Source organism: Scleropages formosus, chromosome 6 (assembly GCF_900964775.1).
Source record: "Scleropages formosus chromosome 6, fSclFor1.1, whole genome shotgun sequence".
Classification (NCBI taxonomy): Eukaryota; Metazoa; Chordata; class Actinopteri; order Osteoglossiformes; family Osteoglossidae; genus Scleropages; species Scleropages formosus.
Window position 1 is genome coordinate 6,652,713 of NC_041811.1, and position 18,664 is coordinate 6,671,376.

Below are 18,664 nucleotides of genomic sequence, written 5' to 3' on the forward strand. Positions count from 1 at the left end.
CACAAGGGGGGCAGCTTGTAAAGATATGTATGTTGTCAGGTAAGTTGTATTCTACGGAGGATGAGGAGTGTCATGGAAAAAGCAAATATGTGAAGTAAAAATGCAAATAAGAGAAGCAAAAAATACTCAGGTTTGAAAATCCAAATGAATTAACTTTAAAAAATTACTGTTTTAGTAAATGCTTTTCTCCAATATGAAGTTCAGTTTAAGGCAGACAAAAGTGTACACGAAACATTACAATCATTTTTTTCCATCAGACCTTTTCTCCAGAGTGACTTACCCATTTTACAGAATGGGATAATTTTACTGGAGTAATTTAGATTAAGTACCTATTCAAAAGGTTCTACAGCTGGAGATAGAATTCAAACGTTCCACCTTTGGGTCTAAAGGCAGTCGCTTAAATGGCTCTGCTTCAAGCTGTCCCTATATCAAGCATGCACTGTATGTTATGAATAGCTATTTGGCTATTCATACACCAGCATAATTTTAACTTTAGTCTTTACATGTTTTGTAATTTAATTTACTGCTCACTATTCTGTATTGTTCTATTAATTGTTTGAGTGGGGGAAGCAGCTGACTTTGTGATCAGCCTCCTCTGCTTGGGCAAGGAGCATCTGTTGGATGCCACAGCTCTGGGAAAGAAGCTACTCCTCAGTCTTTTACTGTCCTGAACTGTTTGCCAGACCGCAAAGGGTCAAATAGAGTGGACGCAGGGTACAACGGATGCCCTGATATTTAATTTAAAAAAAAAAAAAAAAAAACCCCCATCATAAGTAATAGAAGCAGAATTACATTGTTTATGTTGATGTGTACTAGTTAAGTAAGCAATAGTATTAAAAAAAGATTATGATTTTCATCAATTAATGTTGCACAATGTTCAGATCCCAATAATGCCAGATACAGCATCTGGCTCTGTCATGCGGAGCAGAAGACAGGACCCATGTGAAGGATCGTTCATTCAAGCCAAAGGGAGAGATTTGTTCTTTTTGTCAGGGACAGGCAAATGGTCGGTCAATTGGCAATCAGGGTGAAAGCGAAGAGCCGTGGACTAAGTGAAATCCACTCCCTGCATGGGGGTGGGAGTTGCTTAAAGCCACATCAGATGCTGTCCATCACAAAGGCTGCTAATTTGAACTAAAATTCCTCTATGTATTTTATGGTACAAACTACATTTTATAAAAGGAAATAATATACAAGCTGTCAGGCACGAGGACCAGAGACAGGGAAGCAGTGGACCCAATTGCAGATTGATTTATTCTTGTAACCAGGTTCGAGGGACAAGACACGATCAGGAACAGGCAAAGGTCTTTCTGGGCATAAACATCTCAAAGCAGGCAAGCCCAACTCAGTAGTCAAAGAGAATAAGCAAGGATCAAAACGAGGAACAATAGAACAGGCGGGATACAAAGAGCAAACCGAAAATGCAGAGACTGCAAGACCACTAGGGTGGTTCCGCATCGACATGTGGACACGGAGCTCCTTTTATCCCGGGTCTTAATTGGTTGCAGGTGTTGCTGCTTTGCTTGTTCCTGGGGGGTGACAGTACCCCCCCGGTGGCTCCTGCTGCCCGCTGAAGCCAAGGTGGACGTCTGAGGCGCTCGGTGATCTCTGTGAAAAGAGGCAATTAAGGCTGGATCTAGGTACCTAACTGCTCTCCTCCGGACCGTACCCCTCTCAATCAACCAGATACTGTAGTCGGCCATGAGAACATCAAGGAGCTCCTGGACTCGTATGCCGGGGTCCCATCCACCTGCACCAGTGGGGGTGACTCCGATGTCCTTGGGGCCTGGAGGTGTGACTTTATATGGTTTGAGTAGGGATACATGGAACAACAGGTGGACCCGGAGAGATGGGGGCAGGCGTATGCAGTATGTGACGGGATTTATTTGGCGGACAATCCAAGAAGGACCTATAAAGCAGGGGCTGAGTTTACGGGACAGGCGGCATACTCTCAGGTTCCGGGTGGACAGCCAGACCCACTGACTGGACACCGGTGATGATCTGCCTGATATTTATACCAACGTGTCCTGCGGCATAACTGGGCTGTGACTGTCCTCCAGGTCTCCTCCCTGTTCCGGTACCATTTGTCAACTGCCGGGATCTTGGTACACTCCGGATGCCAGGGTAATAAGGGAGGCTGATACCCTGGACACATTGAAAGGTGCGAGTGCAGTAGAGGAATGCGGCAGGGAGTTATGAGAGTACTCCGCCCAAGGCAGATATCGGGCCCACTGGCGCCACTTTCGGCTACAGTATGACCTGAGGTACCGTCCAAGGTCTTGGTGCAGCCTCTCGACCTGGCCGTTCGCCTGTGTATGATACCCTGACGTAAGGCTTGCCGCAACTCCCAGTTTCTGCCAAAAGGCCTTCCAGAGCTGTGAGGTGAACCGGGGGCCTCGATCAGAGACAATATCCTCCGGAAGGCCATAAAGACGAAACATGTTGGAACAGAGCTGCTGCAGTTTCCAACACTGATGGTAGTTGCGGCAAGAGTATCAGGTGACAGGCCTTAAATCTGTCAAGGACGGCGAGTATGATGGTGTTGCCTTGTGATGAGGGCAGGTCCACCAGGAAGTCTATTGACATATGCGACCAGGGTTGAGCTGGGATGGGTAGAGGCTCCAACAGACCAGCGGGCTTCTGACTGGTGGTCTTGGCTTGGGCACACATTTCACAGGCCTCGACATACTCCTGCACATCCTCTTTCATAGACGGCCACCAATAGCGGCTGTGGAGAAGGGCAGGATCCGTCAGGTGCCTGGATGTCCTGCCGCCAGGGAGTCGTGTGCCCACTGTAGGAGAGAAGGTCAGAGCCTGACTGGGACATATTCCTTACCCTCCCGTTGATCTGGTGGTCCGGGATCCTCCTTGCGGGCTGCCTGGAGCTCCTGGTGAAGATGCTGTCGAACCGGAGCCACCACCCATTGCTCTAGCAAGATTGGGGTGGGTTCTGCTGGGCCTGGGTCCCTGCCATGCACCCGACAGTGTCGGCCTTACTGTTCTTCAAGCCTGGCCAATAGGTCACCGTGAATCAGAACCGGGTGAAAAACAAGGCCCAGCACGCCTGTTGGGGATTCAGAAGCCACACTTTCTACAAATAAATAATCCAGATTTCTATGATCAGTCAACACGAGGAATGGGTGTGCCGCCTCCTTGAGCCAGTGTCGCCATTCCTCCAAGGCTAACATTGCCAGGAGCTCTGTTACCAATATCGTAGTTCCATTCAGCTGGGGTCAGCTTTCTTGAAAAGGGGTGAAGCTTAGAAGGATTGCCCTGCATCTGGGATAGAATAGCCCCGACCCCGATCTCCGAGGCATCTATCTCCACCACAAATGGAAGCGAAGGATCGGGGTGTCGCAAAAATGGAGCCATGATGAACCTTTCTTTCAGAGTCTGGAAGGCTCTCTGCACCTCCGCAGTCCACTCCAGCCTCTTTGTCTCACCCCATAAGAGGGCTGAGAGTGAGGCAGCCACCGAGCTAAACCCCCAGTGAATGATAGAAGTTAGTAAACCCTAAGAATTTCTGCAGGGACTTGACAGATGTTGGCTGAGGCCATTCGAGAGCTGCCTGCACCTTCCGTGGGTCCATTGCCACCCTGTCCGAGCTCAGTATAAACCCAAGGAAGGCAACCTGCTTCTGATGAAATAAACACTTTCCCCTTTTACATACAGACAGTTCTCCAGCAAATCGGGTCAATACTTGTCTGACCAGATGGCTATGTTGTTCCATCATGCAGGAATAGATCAGTATGTTGTCGACCTATACAGTGACCCCCAGTTCACGAGGTCTCCCAATACATAATTCCCATGAGCCGGAAACATAGGTGCATTCGCTAGACTGAATGGTATGACGAGATATTCATAAGGGCCCAGTGAGGTGCTAAAACGCAGTCTTCCACTCACCCTCCCAGATATAGATTATAACCACTGTGCAGGTCCAGTTTAGTGAACACTTGGCCCCGTGGACCTGCACCAGCAATGCGGTGATGAGTGGCAAAGGGTGTGGATGTTTAACGGTAACCACGTTGAGTCCCCGATAAGCGATACAAAGATGTAGCCCTCTGTCCTTCTTCGCCACGAAGAAGAACCCGGCGGACGGCTGAATGAATCCTGAAGCTAAGGCCTCCTTGACATAGTCTTGGAGCACCCGTTACTCAGGTAGGGATAGGGGATATATTCGGCCCCTCGGCGGAGACGCGCCCAGCAGTAAATCAATAGCGCAGTCCCACAGCCAATGTGGTGGCAGGACGGTCGCCTTACTCTTACTAAAGACCTCTGCCAGGTCCTGATATTCCCTGGGGCAACAAAAGAGTTGGACGTGTCCGGGCTCTCAATGGAAGTGGCTCGGCAGGGCAATGCTAGACACGTGGTGGCACACTGCGACCCCCAGGCTAGCAATTCCCCTTTGCGCCACAAATAAAATGGGGGTCATGTCTTGTCAGCCTCATGACCCCCCCACAAAAAAAATCACCAGCGTCTCTGGCAACCTGATCAGATAAACGCAAGGTCCTTGGTGTGGCAAGCCCTGACCCGTAATGGTACGGTCTGTTTCTCCATTACACCCATGCTCAGAGGCTAACCGTCCAGGGCCTTGCTCCGGTGGATAACCTCACATTCTCATATCGGTATACCATGGAGCTGTGCGAAGTTCATATCCATAAAACAACTCACGCCCCCCCCCCCGAATCAATCAACGTGCGTGTCTGTACCTGGGAGGACCCCCACCTCACCTCTAACAGTACCGTTAGTTGGGATTCCGTGTGGAGAGCGGTACTCACCTTGGTTCCGTTTCGGGGCTGGCTGGAGGGCTCCATAGGGCAGTTGGATCAGTAATGCCCCGTTCCTCCGCAGTACAAGCACAGCTGGCCCCGGATTCACCGCATTTGTTCCTCAGGAGAGAGATGCCCCTGGCCCAACTGCATCAGTTCCAGGTCCTCTGATGGGGGCAGCCATGGGTAGGGCAGATGCTCCCAAGAGAGGTTGTCCACGATTATGACATTTTCAATGAAGCAGTTCAGGGTCAAATCCTCCCCACGGTACGCTAGTTCCGCCTGAATCAGGAGGTGCAGCCCGCAGCAGGAGGTTGCCAGGAAAGCTGTCTGGTTCTAGCAGACCTTCTCAGCCAGCATCCAGAACTCAAGGGAGTAGGTGGGCACGGTCCAGTTCCCCTGCTGGATTATCATTAAGTGGTTGGCATGCGCCATTAGCGACAATGGGTGGTCAAACACCACCTGAAATTGCTCGAGGAAGCGTGCATAAGTGGTGTTCTCTCTCATACCATACCGCCATGGCCCAGTCTAATGCTAGTCCCGTCAGCAGGGAAATTATATAAGTAACCTGATTTGTGGTACACCTGCGGCTGGCTCGCGAACACCAGCTCGCATTGAAGAATAAATCCCCGGCATTTTTCAGGCATCCCATCATACCTTTCAGGTGTGGCCAGTCAGTGGTCCGTCGCTGGCAGGACCGGGGCGATTGCTAACGACGCAGGAACGGCTACGATGGCTGGCGGAGACACCATAGACCTCAGGTTCTGGAGTGTCTCTAATATTTGCCGCAGGTTCCGTTTGTGCGATCCAAGCAGCGCACCCTGCGCAGACGCCGCCTTTCGCAGGTGTTCTGCTGGGTCCATGTCGTTTGCAGCAGATTCTTCTGTCAGGCACGAGGACCAGAAACAGGTGAGTAGTGGACCCAATTGCGGGTTGGTTTATTCTTGTAACCAGGTTTGAGGGAGAAGACATGATCAGGGTCAGGAACAGGCAAAGGTCTCTCCAGATGTAAACGTCTCAAAGCATGTAATCCAAACTCGGTAGTCAAAGAGAACAGGGAAGTGTCAAAACCAGGAACAATAAAACAGGCTGGACACGAAGCGCAACCCGAAGTCCCTGAGACTGCAAACCACTAGGGCAATTGCAAGAATCCGTGTTGACACGGAGCTCCTTTATCCAGTGGTCTTAATTGGTCACAGGTGTTGCCACTTTACTTGTTCCCAGAGGCGTGACACAAGTAAAGCCTGTATCTGTAATTTGTACAACTTTCACAAGGAGGAGGAGCTACAGCAAAATACTTCTGATGCTTCATACTAGTTGAAGTGATACATCACGTTTATACATTCAGAAGTTTAAATATTTCAGGTGTTACAAATACTAGAAAAGTGATCTCAATTGTAGGAGGTCAGTTCTTATCCCGAGAAAGAAAAATGGCTCAAAAAAAATAAATAAATAAATAAAGGCATGAGTTTACACTTTAGTTATTCAAAATGTAGGCATGAAAATGAAGGAAAAACTACCACACACACTGCAAACATTCAGATCCGCTCCGGCGGAGTACGCGCTATCCACCGCTAGACGGTGCTACAGTTCATTCTAATTCAAACCCGAGCTCGCGTTAATAGCAAAGCAAGCTTCTCATGTCTACGAGTGGAAATATGTCACAGTCCACGCTCTTAACGGAACATACAGATTTTTTTGGTTTGTTCTTCCAGTTTTGTTCTTACTGGACGGATGAGAAAATGCAGCGAAAGTTATTTAGTCATATCGGTACATCAGCTTGATGCAAATGGCAAGCGAACATAAAGCTGAGAATAAAACTAAATGAAAACAACAACGTCGTAGGGTATGAAATCCACACGTGGGGACCTTTGGGAAGTAAATGTCAATTTAAGCCTAACATTGATTTATTCATTTAGCAGACGCTTTTCTCCAAAGCGACGTACGTCTCAGCAAAAATACAACTTACATGATGATTAGTACTAAATAGAGAGACAGTTGCAGACGTGTGATTCTTGAGTAAGCCTACTTTCTTTCCACTTGATGCACCGATATTTATCGCAAGTAGGAGCATAAAACGCAGGATAAGCGAATCCTGACCTGATAACCTTCCTACAATTTTTTTGTAAGGTAGACAAACATTTACATACAATGCAGGAGTAGCAGCTACATACATTAGAACTAATATTGATACAATAACGATCTAACGGTCCAATAGAATATTGACACTGCAGTACAGAGACTTAGTTACAGTATTATTGCAATCAGTGACTGCAATAAAATTCAACTGCAATGGATCAACAATATTATTGCAGCGGACCAAAAATTACTTGCACTATTATTGCAATGGATTAGTGTTATAAAATTTGTATGCAATAATTTTATAATATTGATCCATTGTAATATATTATACTGTATAATTATTCTGTAAGCCTGTCACGCAAAACCTAGGGGTCTGAGACGGCTGGACCTAAGTGCAGCGTCGTTCGTCCGGAGACAAGAGATGAGGCGAGTTCTCGGTGTCGCCGGGGACTTAGCGAAGGGTCGGTCGAACGGCGAACACAGGACAGGAACGAGGATCCGTGGACGGGAAACGAAGCGAAGGGTCAAAAAGCGGAGGCCGTGAACGAAGAGCTAGCGATGCTTGTGACCACAGCGTTGGGGTAAAGAGCAGTTGTTCTTGACGCGATTCCGCAAAGGGCTAGGAGTTGCGGAGTATCTAGGGTGCTGAACTGGAGTCAGGGGCTGTTGATTGAGTTGTGGGCGTAGACGTGACAAAGCCAGGCATGTCACGTGCTAGTGCCGCAGCTTCACTATTTTAATAAAGATCTTCGGTGTTTCACGTGCAATAAAATGAATCATTGAATGATACAATGAATGCCTCGGTTTTTTTTTTTCTTTTCTCAGCTGCCACATGTTTGCACATGAAGATTGTCGCATATTTTGGATGCAATACAGGAAAGTTTCGTCTTTGGATCTTAAAGTGCACGAGCACGGTGACCTTTTCGGACTGACGTCATCACGGGATGCGCTTAAAAAATCGGAAATCTGTGATGTTTCCTGTTTGAAAGTGATCACTGCGACAGGCGAACTGTAGGAAGTTGCAGCGTCTAAGGTGTTCCAAGAAACACCAATCGTGGAAAAAAAAGTTGTTTTTTTTTTTTTTATACATTTTCTATTTTATCTTCTGCGAAAGAGCCTGAGTTCAGAGAAAAAGCTCTGACGTCCGTTCACTTTTCCTGCGTCACAAATCTCACTCACGTATACATATTCATCATCATGTCGTGCATAAAGTAACGCTCACAGTGAAAATCACACTACATGGACTCAGAACAATCCGCACCCTTTCATGGCCACTTTGTAAGACGGTTTCCCTTTATTAAGGAGAAGGTTTTCTGTGTTACAGTTTAATTGTGACATTCTGCAGTGATACAAACAACCTGGACACCCACTGGGACAGGAGAACACATTCAGAAGGCACACCAGTTACTGATGCAGAGATAATTATAAATATAATTTACAAAATATTCACAAAACATAGTTTTAACTTCCTGTAAACTGCTGTAGAAAAGTAGCCTTTCAACAAAATTACAAATAGACGAACATGTCATGAGCACTCTTTGGAAGAGGCCTTTTACCCCCTTTTACCCTCACACCCTACCTGAAAGTGAACCTAATATTTACACCTCCTGTCCTTCCCCAAATTAATCAAGGAATCAATGTGATTAATTTTCTGGGAGGAATCTCAGAGCTCTGCTGTGCCCCTTTTGCACCTCCCACCCCACAGGTTAAGAACCCCTGCTGTAGTGGGTGGAAAAACATGAAATAAAATGGCAAAAAGCTATTGAAACATTACATAATTAATAACATCAACAAAAAACAATGTTAATTGCAAACCACATGTCACATGAGCTTTGAATACTTTTTTGTACTGCTGTGGTGAGCTATAAAAATAAAATGTAAGGTCCATAGGTGGCTACAGTGGCTTTTGGAACACACTGTATGTGACAGCTGACTTTAAAAATGTATCTCGAGCACTTATCGCGATATAAATATATAAATATACACATTTGTTACTGTGGTGAGTTCAGGCAATAAAGCTTAAAATACAAGGAAGGGCCGGAGAGGGAAGGGACCCTGTATGGGACAAGCGGTTCTGAAAGAGTGTGAGTGAGTGAGTGTGTACACACGTACAAGGAAGGGCATCACGCAATCATGGGGTAGAAGGCTTGGTTAGTCAAAAGTGCATGTGGGAAACAGAAGACAGGCACACCTGAGTGTGCACTCCTTAACTAATCTTGCCTAAAGTGAGGTGTGACGATTAAAACATTCAGAAAAGACCAGTGGAGAGTGGTGGGGGCAGTTTAGTTTTGATTCAGTTTCCAGTACTTTGTATTTTTCTCTCTGGGGTACCTCTCATGGTTACCATTACTGCAAGCAAACAGAAAAAAGTAGTTGTCACGCAGTTTCCCCACACAGGTTTTCTTCCCTCAGATGTCATTTTTTAAGATTAATTTCCAATGGTGTATCACACTCATCTGTGCTCGGGGAAAGCTGTGCATTACAGTCTGCAAAGCTTTTCTTTACACACTGGGTAATATGTCACTGCCACTTGGGACAAGCAGCCAACAACCTGCAGTGGGGCTTGAGGCTCTGTAGGAGGCACCAGTGCTCTGGACTTAGATTCACCCTCCTGCTACTACATTTCAGTTCTGCAGAACTCCAAGCAACAACCTCCTGAAGACATACATCAGAATTCAAATCCGAAACTTTGCAAGAGCCTGGCTTGCAAAGTGTTTCTTTATGACAAGATATTCTGGGACTTTTTCCAGCAATATTTTCTTAAAAGAGAAGCAGGAAGGTTCCACCACTATTAATATTTTATCTCACAAGTGTGTAGCTGTGGTTTTCCTGGACTTGAGTCCTGCAGGCTTAACACAAGAGGTTAGTAGCCAAGCTGAAAAATTACAGAGAAAGGTGACAAATGATCAGCGTGATGACACACTGCCCAATGAACTACATAAAGGACCATTTAAGAGGAAAGAGACACGGCAGCCCTAGAGGGTCAGAACCGATAACCCTTGCTTTAGCTGTGGTCAGTCAGGTTAGCGGCAAACACCAGAGGCTTTCAACAGGATGCGGTGTTGACCGCTCCTGGCCACCATTCTCACAGCAGTAGGTCTGGCTCCAGCTTGTTTGGTTCACATATTTGAAGAGAAGCAGGAAACAACACAGAAGTGTCAGTCCTCATGTCTCCATCCCATCACCTCCCTCCTCATCATCTCCCTTCCTTTGCCTCCCTCCTTACTCCTACATTCCATCACCTCCCTCCACAGCTGGCACCCCCTTCACTGCATTGCTTCCCATGCCTTCCTTCAGATCTGAGACCTTGACAAGGGTCAGGAAGCTGGGAGAGGGTCTCAGCTCATAGTCTATCAGCTTTAGGGGGCTGGCCCACACAGTGATGCTGTCCCCCTTTGTGACCTTCAGCAGCACGGGCTGGCTCAAGACGGCATCCACTTCATCTTCCTTGTTGGCTGACTGGGCGCAGTGCGTCTGGTAGACCGCCGCCACCTCATCCTCACCCTCCAGATACTTGAATTTCACCTTAAGAACCAGTGGCGTGGTCTTTGTAATTGGAACCTTGAAGGTAGTCTGCACAAAGATCAGGTAGAAGCCCTCCTCTTCTAAAAAAATCTGTGTCTTGCTCGCGTCTAGGTGAACGTTCATTTGAAGCTGCTCCTCCCATTTAATGGGCCCCATCTTATCCTCTCCAGAGTCACTAGCTATGAAAAGAAGAGAGGACAGAAGGATAACTAAGCTTGGAGGGCTGACAAAAAATTTGTTAAAACCATACTAACCTGCACAGAGCTGGTCGCATAAACACTGGCAAACATTGTAGACGATCCTGGCTCAACATCCCCCTTAAGACACAGATGGAGAGCACAGGTTAAAGGTTTCATACCTGCAAGGAACACAAAGGCTTTGGATGCTCTGGAGTCGGTTTTGAAAAAGTCTGCCATGGTGGAGGCTGCAAAGAAAATGCCAGAATGTTAGGTGGGCCTAGCCAAGAAGCAAAAACATCATCAATCTAAAGTATGGTAAGTGCCAAGTCGAAGCTGACGCATAGTAACCACTTGCGCGGTTTTCAAGGCAAGTCAAGGGAGGAACAGAGGTGGGTTGCTAGGTCCTTCCTCTGCATGGCAAGGGAGGCAAACACAGGGCCACTGCACCCCAAGGAGGGCTTGAACCCTAGACCTGCCACACAACAAGGCACTGCGCCACCACACCCCCACATCAAACTAAAGACTTTTGTTTAATAACCAGACAAAACCCAAATGGGACCATTTAAAATTAAACAGAACTAAAAGGAATTTTGACATTTCTTTTTATTTATATGTGCCTCGGTACCCCTGAACAGAGCTTTCAAACATTAAAAGTGAAGCACCTCAAGGTTTGACGTGCTTTGTTGATATGTGGGAACAAAGATTAGTAACAAAGGTAAAACAAAGTTCTTCCATCACGTCAGGCCTGATTCTACCTTTTTCAGCCGATATAATGAAAACAAATAGATGTGCGTCAGCACACGCGTGTGCTTGTGTGTGTATGTGTGTGAAAATGCGCCCTTGCAGAGGAAGCGCTAAGGACACCTGCGAAGATGCACACTCACGCCTGTTAGTGACAGCATTACGGGAAAGAATGCGACACGTTGCTTCCGGCTCTCAACCTCAAGCCTCAAGAACTGTTTGAAGAAGAAGAAAAAACCGTACCACATGTACTAATGTAAATCAGCCCCTCTCCACTAACACCCCCAACCCAACCCTCTCCTTATCCATGAATTCTTTTCCCTCCGGTTAGCACACACACTGAAGGGGTCCAGACCCAACATGACTCAGCAGAGTAAGTGAGTAAGAGAGGCGATTGCTTTGTGGTCAGTGGGTTTTTCCTCTGCGATGGCCACACATGAAACTATACCTTATTTCTTTTTAACCCCTTTTGTTTACTGCCCTACCTGCCCTGCTCTCCATGATGTGTGGAACAGTGCCCTTGTATCTGATTCGTACATTGGGCTCTCCTTATGAGGCTCTGAGCACAATATACGCAGTGCCAGGCTTATGAGGTAACCCCTCCTCCCCTCTCTGCAGTAAAGTGAACTTCCTGCTCTACAGCTACACATCGAGAAAGGTTCTCATGAGTGTCTTTCGCAATGTGATTCCTGGGCATTTCATCGTAGCTGCATCCAAGAATTCACCGCCTACAGAGCTGAACTCTGACTCGGAGCACACATTAATCCCTTATGGAGCTGAAGCAGAATTAAAGCTACCTATTTAGGAGGTAACAAACCCAAACCATTCATTATGATGATGCTCATGTATACAACTGCTGTAAAAAAAATTGCTATTTTTTATTATTATTATTATTATTATTATTACTACTACTACTACAACAACAATAATTATTATTATAATTACCATTGAGCGGTACGGTCCTTGCTGTTCTTCCTGGTTCAAATTCCTGTAAAAGAAAACAGAGGTTTAAAGAGGATATATGACTATGTCTCATGCCCCCTACACACCCACCTAATGCCCTGCCCACTCTAGATTTGGCTTTTTTCACAGTCAAAATGATGGATGTCTTCAAGCTGCTCTGCTTAAGAGCACTTTCCTCGTACCACACCTTCACTCTCTGAATCACTTTCTCATCTGACTCAGCACTGCTACCCCACTTCAAACTAGGAGAGTGAGGCTGTCTGTACTTCAAGCCGAAAAAAGAGCAAAACAACAGCGATTTATGGGAAACAAACACTGGCCCGTCAGTTCATCCATAGTCATTACTGCTTTGCCAAGGAAAGCTCACGATGAACCAGAGTTTATTCCAGAAACTCAGGGTGTGAAGCACAACAGTGGGACAACAGTCCATCAAAGATTATTCACATGCGCGCACGCACACAGAGTGGGCAATTCAGAACCACCCATCAACCTGAAACACATGTCTTCAGACTACAGGAGGACACCCAAGCAAACAAGGGAAGAATATGCAAACTGCACCCAGAATGAGCTGGATTCAAATCAAAATCCAAACCTACTGCCCAGGAGCTGTGAGGCACCAGTAATTCCGGCTGCCCCACCACAGGAAAACGTGGGAAATGTGGTGTGAACTGGCTCTGCATTGCAACCAATGGAAAAAACACACACACACACACACACACACACTTTCAGAACCGCTCGTCCCAGACGGGGTCGCGGGGAACCAGAGCCTACCCGGTAACACAGGGCATAAGGCCAGAGGGGGAGGGGACACACCTAGGACAGGACACCAGTCCGTCGCAAGGCACCCCAAGCAGGACTCGAACCCCAGACCCACTGGAGAGCAGGACTGTGGTCCAACCCACTGCACCACCGCACCCCCCGGAAAAAATATATATATTTATATATCTAACATGAACAGATCTTTTTTAAAAAGACCAAAATTACATATTATATATTTTTATAGTGGTCTTTCTGTACAATTATGACAAAAAACAACAGTAATTTATGGTATTGTCTGGTCATCTGTGTTTCCCAACCCTAGGCATGGAATCACAGTGATACAACCACTTCTACTCCAGTGCAACTCGTCATAACTAAGCCGATGGATGCCAGGAGAGAGTATGACTAGACACATACTGGAGATGCATTTGCCAATACAAGTCCTGGGAGGAGTCCAGCTGTAGTATCTTAATATTGTTTATTTGTTATTAGCAATTAGCCAATGTACTCCAGGACGAGAACGTGGATGTGAGCATTGACAGGTGCTCTCAGTTATCCTGCCTCCAATGAAGAAGGTAAGTTATATATGGAACCAGAATCAGCATGGTTTTTAGCTGTAGACCCTTGTTTTAGGCATAAAAAAGCTATGCCATTTGCTTGCTTTAGAGAGAAAAGGGTGACAACGAAACTTGAAAAAGACTGAACTGTCATGACACTCATGCCATGTGTTATTTTGTTTGTAATACCTGTCAATGACCAATGGCTCCTAAAGGAGGGGGATGCTGGTTAGCATCCTGTCCAACGCAAATTGCAGGAACTCGACTTTTATTCACTAAGCTAATGCTTTTCTCCAAAGTGACTTATACTGTTCAATTACTTACTGAAATGTACTATTTATACAGCTGGGTAATCTTTACAGGAGAAATTTATGGCTACGTACCTTGCTCAAAGGTATTAGAGGTGGGATTCAAACCTAATTGCTACAGTACTGGTTACCCTCTCTGGAGCCACAGAGTTGGTCTACAAGCTACCTAGTTCTTCAGTGTGTGGTAAAACCACACTCTGTCATGTCTCATTTATATTGTTTTGGCAGTCTAACTTAAAAAGTAAAATACAGAGGCCTAGAAACATGGCATGCAGGGCCAAAGTCAACCACATTTGGTATGAAATGTGCAGAGGTCTACGCTTTCCTGCATGTTTCAAAAACACCTTCACGTGGTGAATATTTAATATTTCCCCTCATCCATCATGCAAAGTTGGGGGGTGGAGACTATTTCTGCTACAGTTGCATTTTTCAAGACTTTGTGGCACTTCAGGGTCAAAGTGCTTCACTTCATTCATTCTGGGAAGCCACTATAAGACTCAACTTTGCTGCATACTGAAACAGACTAAACTTTACATTTATACTTTTTCTTTTTGCAGATGTTTTTCTCCAAAGTAACACAACTTTGAGTAAACAAAAGTGCATCAAAAACAGATGAAGAGTTTTAGATACAGACACAGGATTATCAAAACACAGCTTGTCTGCCAGATGAAACTTTTTATCAGCTCACTTTACACAAGTAATAACACCTGTTATTCTACCTGATACGATTAAAATATACCCACAAAAAGGATAAAATTAGAAAGGATGAACAAATAGCCTTGAGAATTACCAATAAACTGTTTCTGGTGTTTCAAACCTTTTGGATTGTGCCCCAGACTTTGGCCTTTACACAACATTTCATTTACATTCAACACTGGGCAAGATGACAGGTGTAACACCAGCTGATCCCAATTCACAGAAATAACCTCACAAAAATATACGATGACCGGTTATATTGACAAGTACTGTATGTGCTGATGAAACGACAAATGCTATGCATGTTCTTAATGTATTCAATTAATTAATATTGCACAGATCCCTTTTTGCATAGTCATGTACACTGTGAAATGCCACTCAATACATTAGTATTCAGTTATTATTTGTTCCATGTTCAGTAATAGTCTTGTTTAGCTTTAAGTGCTGAGCACACCCCATGCTATTATTATCATTATTATTACTACTCTTGTTGTTTCTTGTTATTGCTTTGCTTTCTTTTTCTTCCTTTTATTACCTTATTACTGTAATTTACCCATTTCTAATAAGCAATTCAGTTTACATACTGTGCACAAGAATGAAATATTTCACCTCGTTACTGACTGCTATTTCACAAACACCACACAACACAAATGTCAAAATGTGGGTGTTTGGGTATTGTCTGTTTTCATAATACTGACTCCTTAATCACTTCCTTGGTTTGACAGATCATGCATATTCGACAGAATGTCACAATGTAAAACAAAGGGACCAGAGTTGCATTTGGTTGAAAGTGAAAGGTTTTTACATGCGAGACGGACAGAAATGTGTCAATGTCAGAATCGGGTGTTAGAGTAACTGTATGCAATGTCAAAATTTTGACAGAGTTTCACTGACAATATGGTTGAAAGCGAAAGGCCTTTAGACATGAAAGTGGAAGTTATGCTGCAATGCCCATTTTTATCCATTTAGACTGTTCTTTCCATGGATCAGACATGTCATTGACAGCCTTTAGAGGTTTTTAAATTTCACGACAACTTAACCATTCTAATAATTAATATTAATAACGTTAATTCTAGTAAATCTAGCTAGCTTTGCAGTGATAAGGCACAGATCTTCTGCTAACCACATAAAGGAATACAATGCATTGGCTGACATTAAAGCCCACTTGCCTGCTATTATGTTGTGTGTTACTGTTGCTGGGTTTTCTTAGGGGACAAATGTGGGTTTCTTGTCACACTTCGTACTCTGTGTTTGTCAGGAGCAGCATTTCTTGCAAAACTCATTTCTACACTGATTGAAACTTTACGGTCCTGCCTAGAAACCAGAATTGGTTTTATTGCTGCAGCGAAAAATTTTCTGAAAAAACTATTATCGATGAAAGGCATACTGAAAATGTTCGAAAACCAAACCCGCACAATCACAATTTCTCATTCTGCATCGTGCTGCTATCAGTTGTGCACTTGTACTTCGACCTTTTACAACAGCGGTTCTCTTCCCTATGTACACAGTTTTTTGTTCTTCTTGAGCAGTTAATTATTCTGATTATGCTGTTCCATTAAACAGTTCATGCTAAAACAGAATGCTGATGAATGACTTCTTGCAACTTCGAAGTGTCACTATAAAAAAACATTACAAATTGTTCAAACACCATTTGTAGAGCTTAATAAAATAAATTCAATTCATTTTTATAGAGCGCTCTTCTCATGCACTGACACAGCGCTTTAACACAGGCATAAGGCAAGAAAAACAGATACAAACAAGGAAGACAGTCGACTAATGGCTACCATAATAAAGTACTTTTATAGAGCTATAAATATGCCTACTGGCCACTGGGGAAAGGAACAAAAACCACTGAACTTTAATACTAAAGACTTTTTCTGCCTGAACTAAGTAACTGAGCAAACACACATGATGAGCAAAGCCACGATGGCACGCTGCAATCACCAAGTAACTGACATACACAGAAACTATATATTTTTTTGCATTTTACTTATTTTTAATTTATTTACTTTTATTTAATTAATTTTTTTTTACTTTTAACAGAATATATTACATCATCCATCCATCCATTTCCTTACCCAAGAGGTACACAAGGACAAGATCTGGCACTCATTGATTGCAATTTAGTATTAGTGCCCTGGCACATCCAACATTTGCCTTCTGCCAAGAACGTCAACATTTTTACGACATTAGTCATAGATGTAAGTCTGTAAAAGTGGGGGGAAAAAAAAAAAAAACCAGACAACTGATTTTTGTACCACTTTTTTTCCCTTTCACCACGTTGTCAAAATAATATTGTTACCACAAAAAATAAAAGAAAAAGGGGAACAATAAAATCCCTGCAGGTCTGAACTCGCTTTTCTCTGTTTCCTCAGCCTAAGTTATATCATCAGTAATTTAAATCATGCAGTGAGTTTAAACTTTAAAAGATCAAAATCTGGACATGACACCAGGCCAGCCACACAGCAGGCCAGGGTGACGATATTCAGTTTTAATATTTTACAACGCGCGCGTATATATTTTTTGACGTTACAATTCGACTTCCATGAGATGTTTTCGAAAAGCAAGGCAAGGCTAGACTAGTTTTCCCCAGCTTTTTTTTTCTGCCAAGTTCGGGAGTGAGTGTTGTAAAAAACCGTGTGTAACGCACGAACCGGAACCCCCCGAGCGCCGGGCTCACCTTACCTTTCCCCAAAAGGCCACCGCTATACATGTCACGACAGCGACGACTCCCAAAGCCATCGCGCCCAGGGCCACTAGGACCCGATTCCCCGCCACCTGGTGCACCATCGCTGGCCGTTGAGCCGCCGCTCTGCCGCTGCTGGGTTGCGCGCGCGCGCGGGAAGAGCAGAGCAGAGGCACGCGCCGCACTCGCTTATTCGCTCTCTCGCTTTCTTACTGTCTCTCGCGCTCTCTTCGCTCCGAGTGGCCGGAGGATCTCACACGCGCTTAGCTATAAGCGGCTCACGCTCCCACACAGCCTCGCGCCGTGTCCGCGTACATGCACCCAATTCTCGTCATTTCTCTCGCGCTATCCGTCTGCAGTGCCGCTTGGTCCCGGAAGGATTTTTTTCTCCCTTCCCATTCATGAATTTGTCGTCATAGTTTTGCGAATCGACGGCATGGCATGTGACTGCGCGTGACTCTGCGTGTGGAGGTGTATAGGAAGCTTGGCAAGCAGGGGATGGAGAGGGTGATTGTGGTGATGTGAAGACGTGACCGCGAGGACACATGAGTCTCTTTTTATCTCCCCTGCGGCCGCTTCTTTGCTGAGCGACTCCCGCCCTCGGCATCGGGGACGCGCTGCGCTCATGCCCGCGATAGTACCTGTCCTGCGCAGAAGACTGCGCTTAGTACCAGCCAGCGTGTGTGCGCGAGTTGGACAAGCCGTTCGTCTGCGTACTGTGGTGGAGGACCCAATGTGGGCCGTTTTGGTGGAGCCTCCTGGATTTAAGATGATTAAGTATCTTATACTTAAGTATAGTTCAGATGGGTTTTCACGGTATATGTTCATCCGGCATTTTTATTTTTGATGTAGTTGACTTACGCTTATGTTTGTGCAAAAGCAAACCACCTTACAAGTACAGAGGATAACAATCAGGTGACAACTCAGGATGGAAATCTATGTTGCAATGTCACAAAGTCAGCCTGGGGCTGGAGTAGACAAGACACAATTGTCTTAGGTGAACGTTATAAACAAGACAACATGTAGATACAGATAAAGTCAGAAGCTACAGAGGTCAGTGGCTGAAAGCAGAGGAAAGGTGTACCAGTCCGTAAAATGAAGAGCGCCGCATAAAACTGGTCTCTATTGTAATGTGATAGGAAGCCATTACACCACACACATCACCCAAAATCTCTTGTCCCATACAGGGTTGTGGGGAGCCAGCGCCTAACCCGGCAACACAGGGTGTAAGGCTGGAGGGGAAGGGGACACACCCAGGATGGGACGCCAGTCCATCACAAGGCAGGAAGCCATTACTGAATAAGAAATATAAAAAGGGCATCTGCAATTTGCCAGGAAGCATGTGAATGTCCCACCTAAGATGTGGGAAAATGTTTTGTGGTCAGATAAGACTAAGATA

General features: G+C 45.2%; 1 protein-coding gene across 1 annotated transcript; it reads right to left on the reverse strand.

Annotated features, from left to right (window-relative positions):
- Positions 1 to 8,126: 8,126 nt before the first annotated feature.
- On the reverse strand, positions 8,127 to 17,992 carry LOC108922579 (uncharacterized). Its single transcript, XM_018732795.2, has 4 exons — positions 17,265 to 17,992; positions 12,242 to 12,284; positions 10,735 to 10,800; positions 8,127 to 10,555 (listed from the first exon to the last, which is right to left on the reverse strand). The coding sequence occupies exons 1-4, from the start codon at positions 17,367 to 17,369 to the stop codon at positions 10,080 to 10,082; spliced, it is 690 nt and encodes a 229-aa protein (XP_018588311.1). The 5' UTR covers positions 17,370 to 17,992; the 3' UTR covers positions 8,127 to 10,079.
- Between the last annotated feature and the right edge of the window lie 672 nt (positions 17,993 to 18,664).

Bases quoted from the DNA above. Each gene is read 5' to 3' on its own strand.
- LOC108922579 (XM_018732795.2), bottom strand. From the start codon at position 17,369: ATGGTGCACCAGGTGGCGGGGAATCGGGTCCTAGTGGCCCTGGGCGCG. The intron at 12,285-17,264 runs GTAAGGTGAGCC...TTTCTTTTACAG, and splicing joins CGGTGGCCTTTTGGGGAAAG to GAATTTGAACCAGGAAGAAC. The intron at 10,801-12,241 runs GTAATTATAATA...TTTTCTTTGCAG, and splicing joins AAGGACCGTACCGCTCAATG to CCTCCACCATGGCAGACTTT.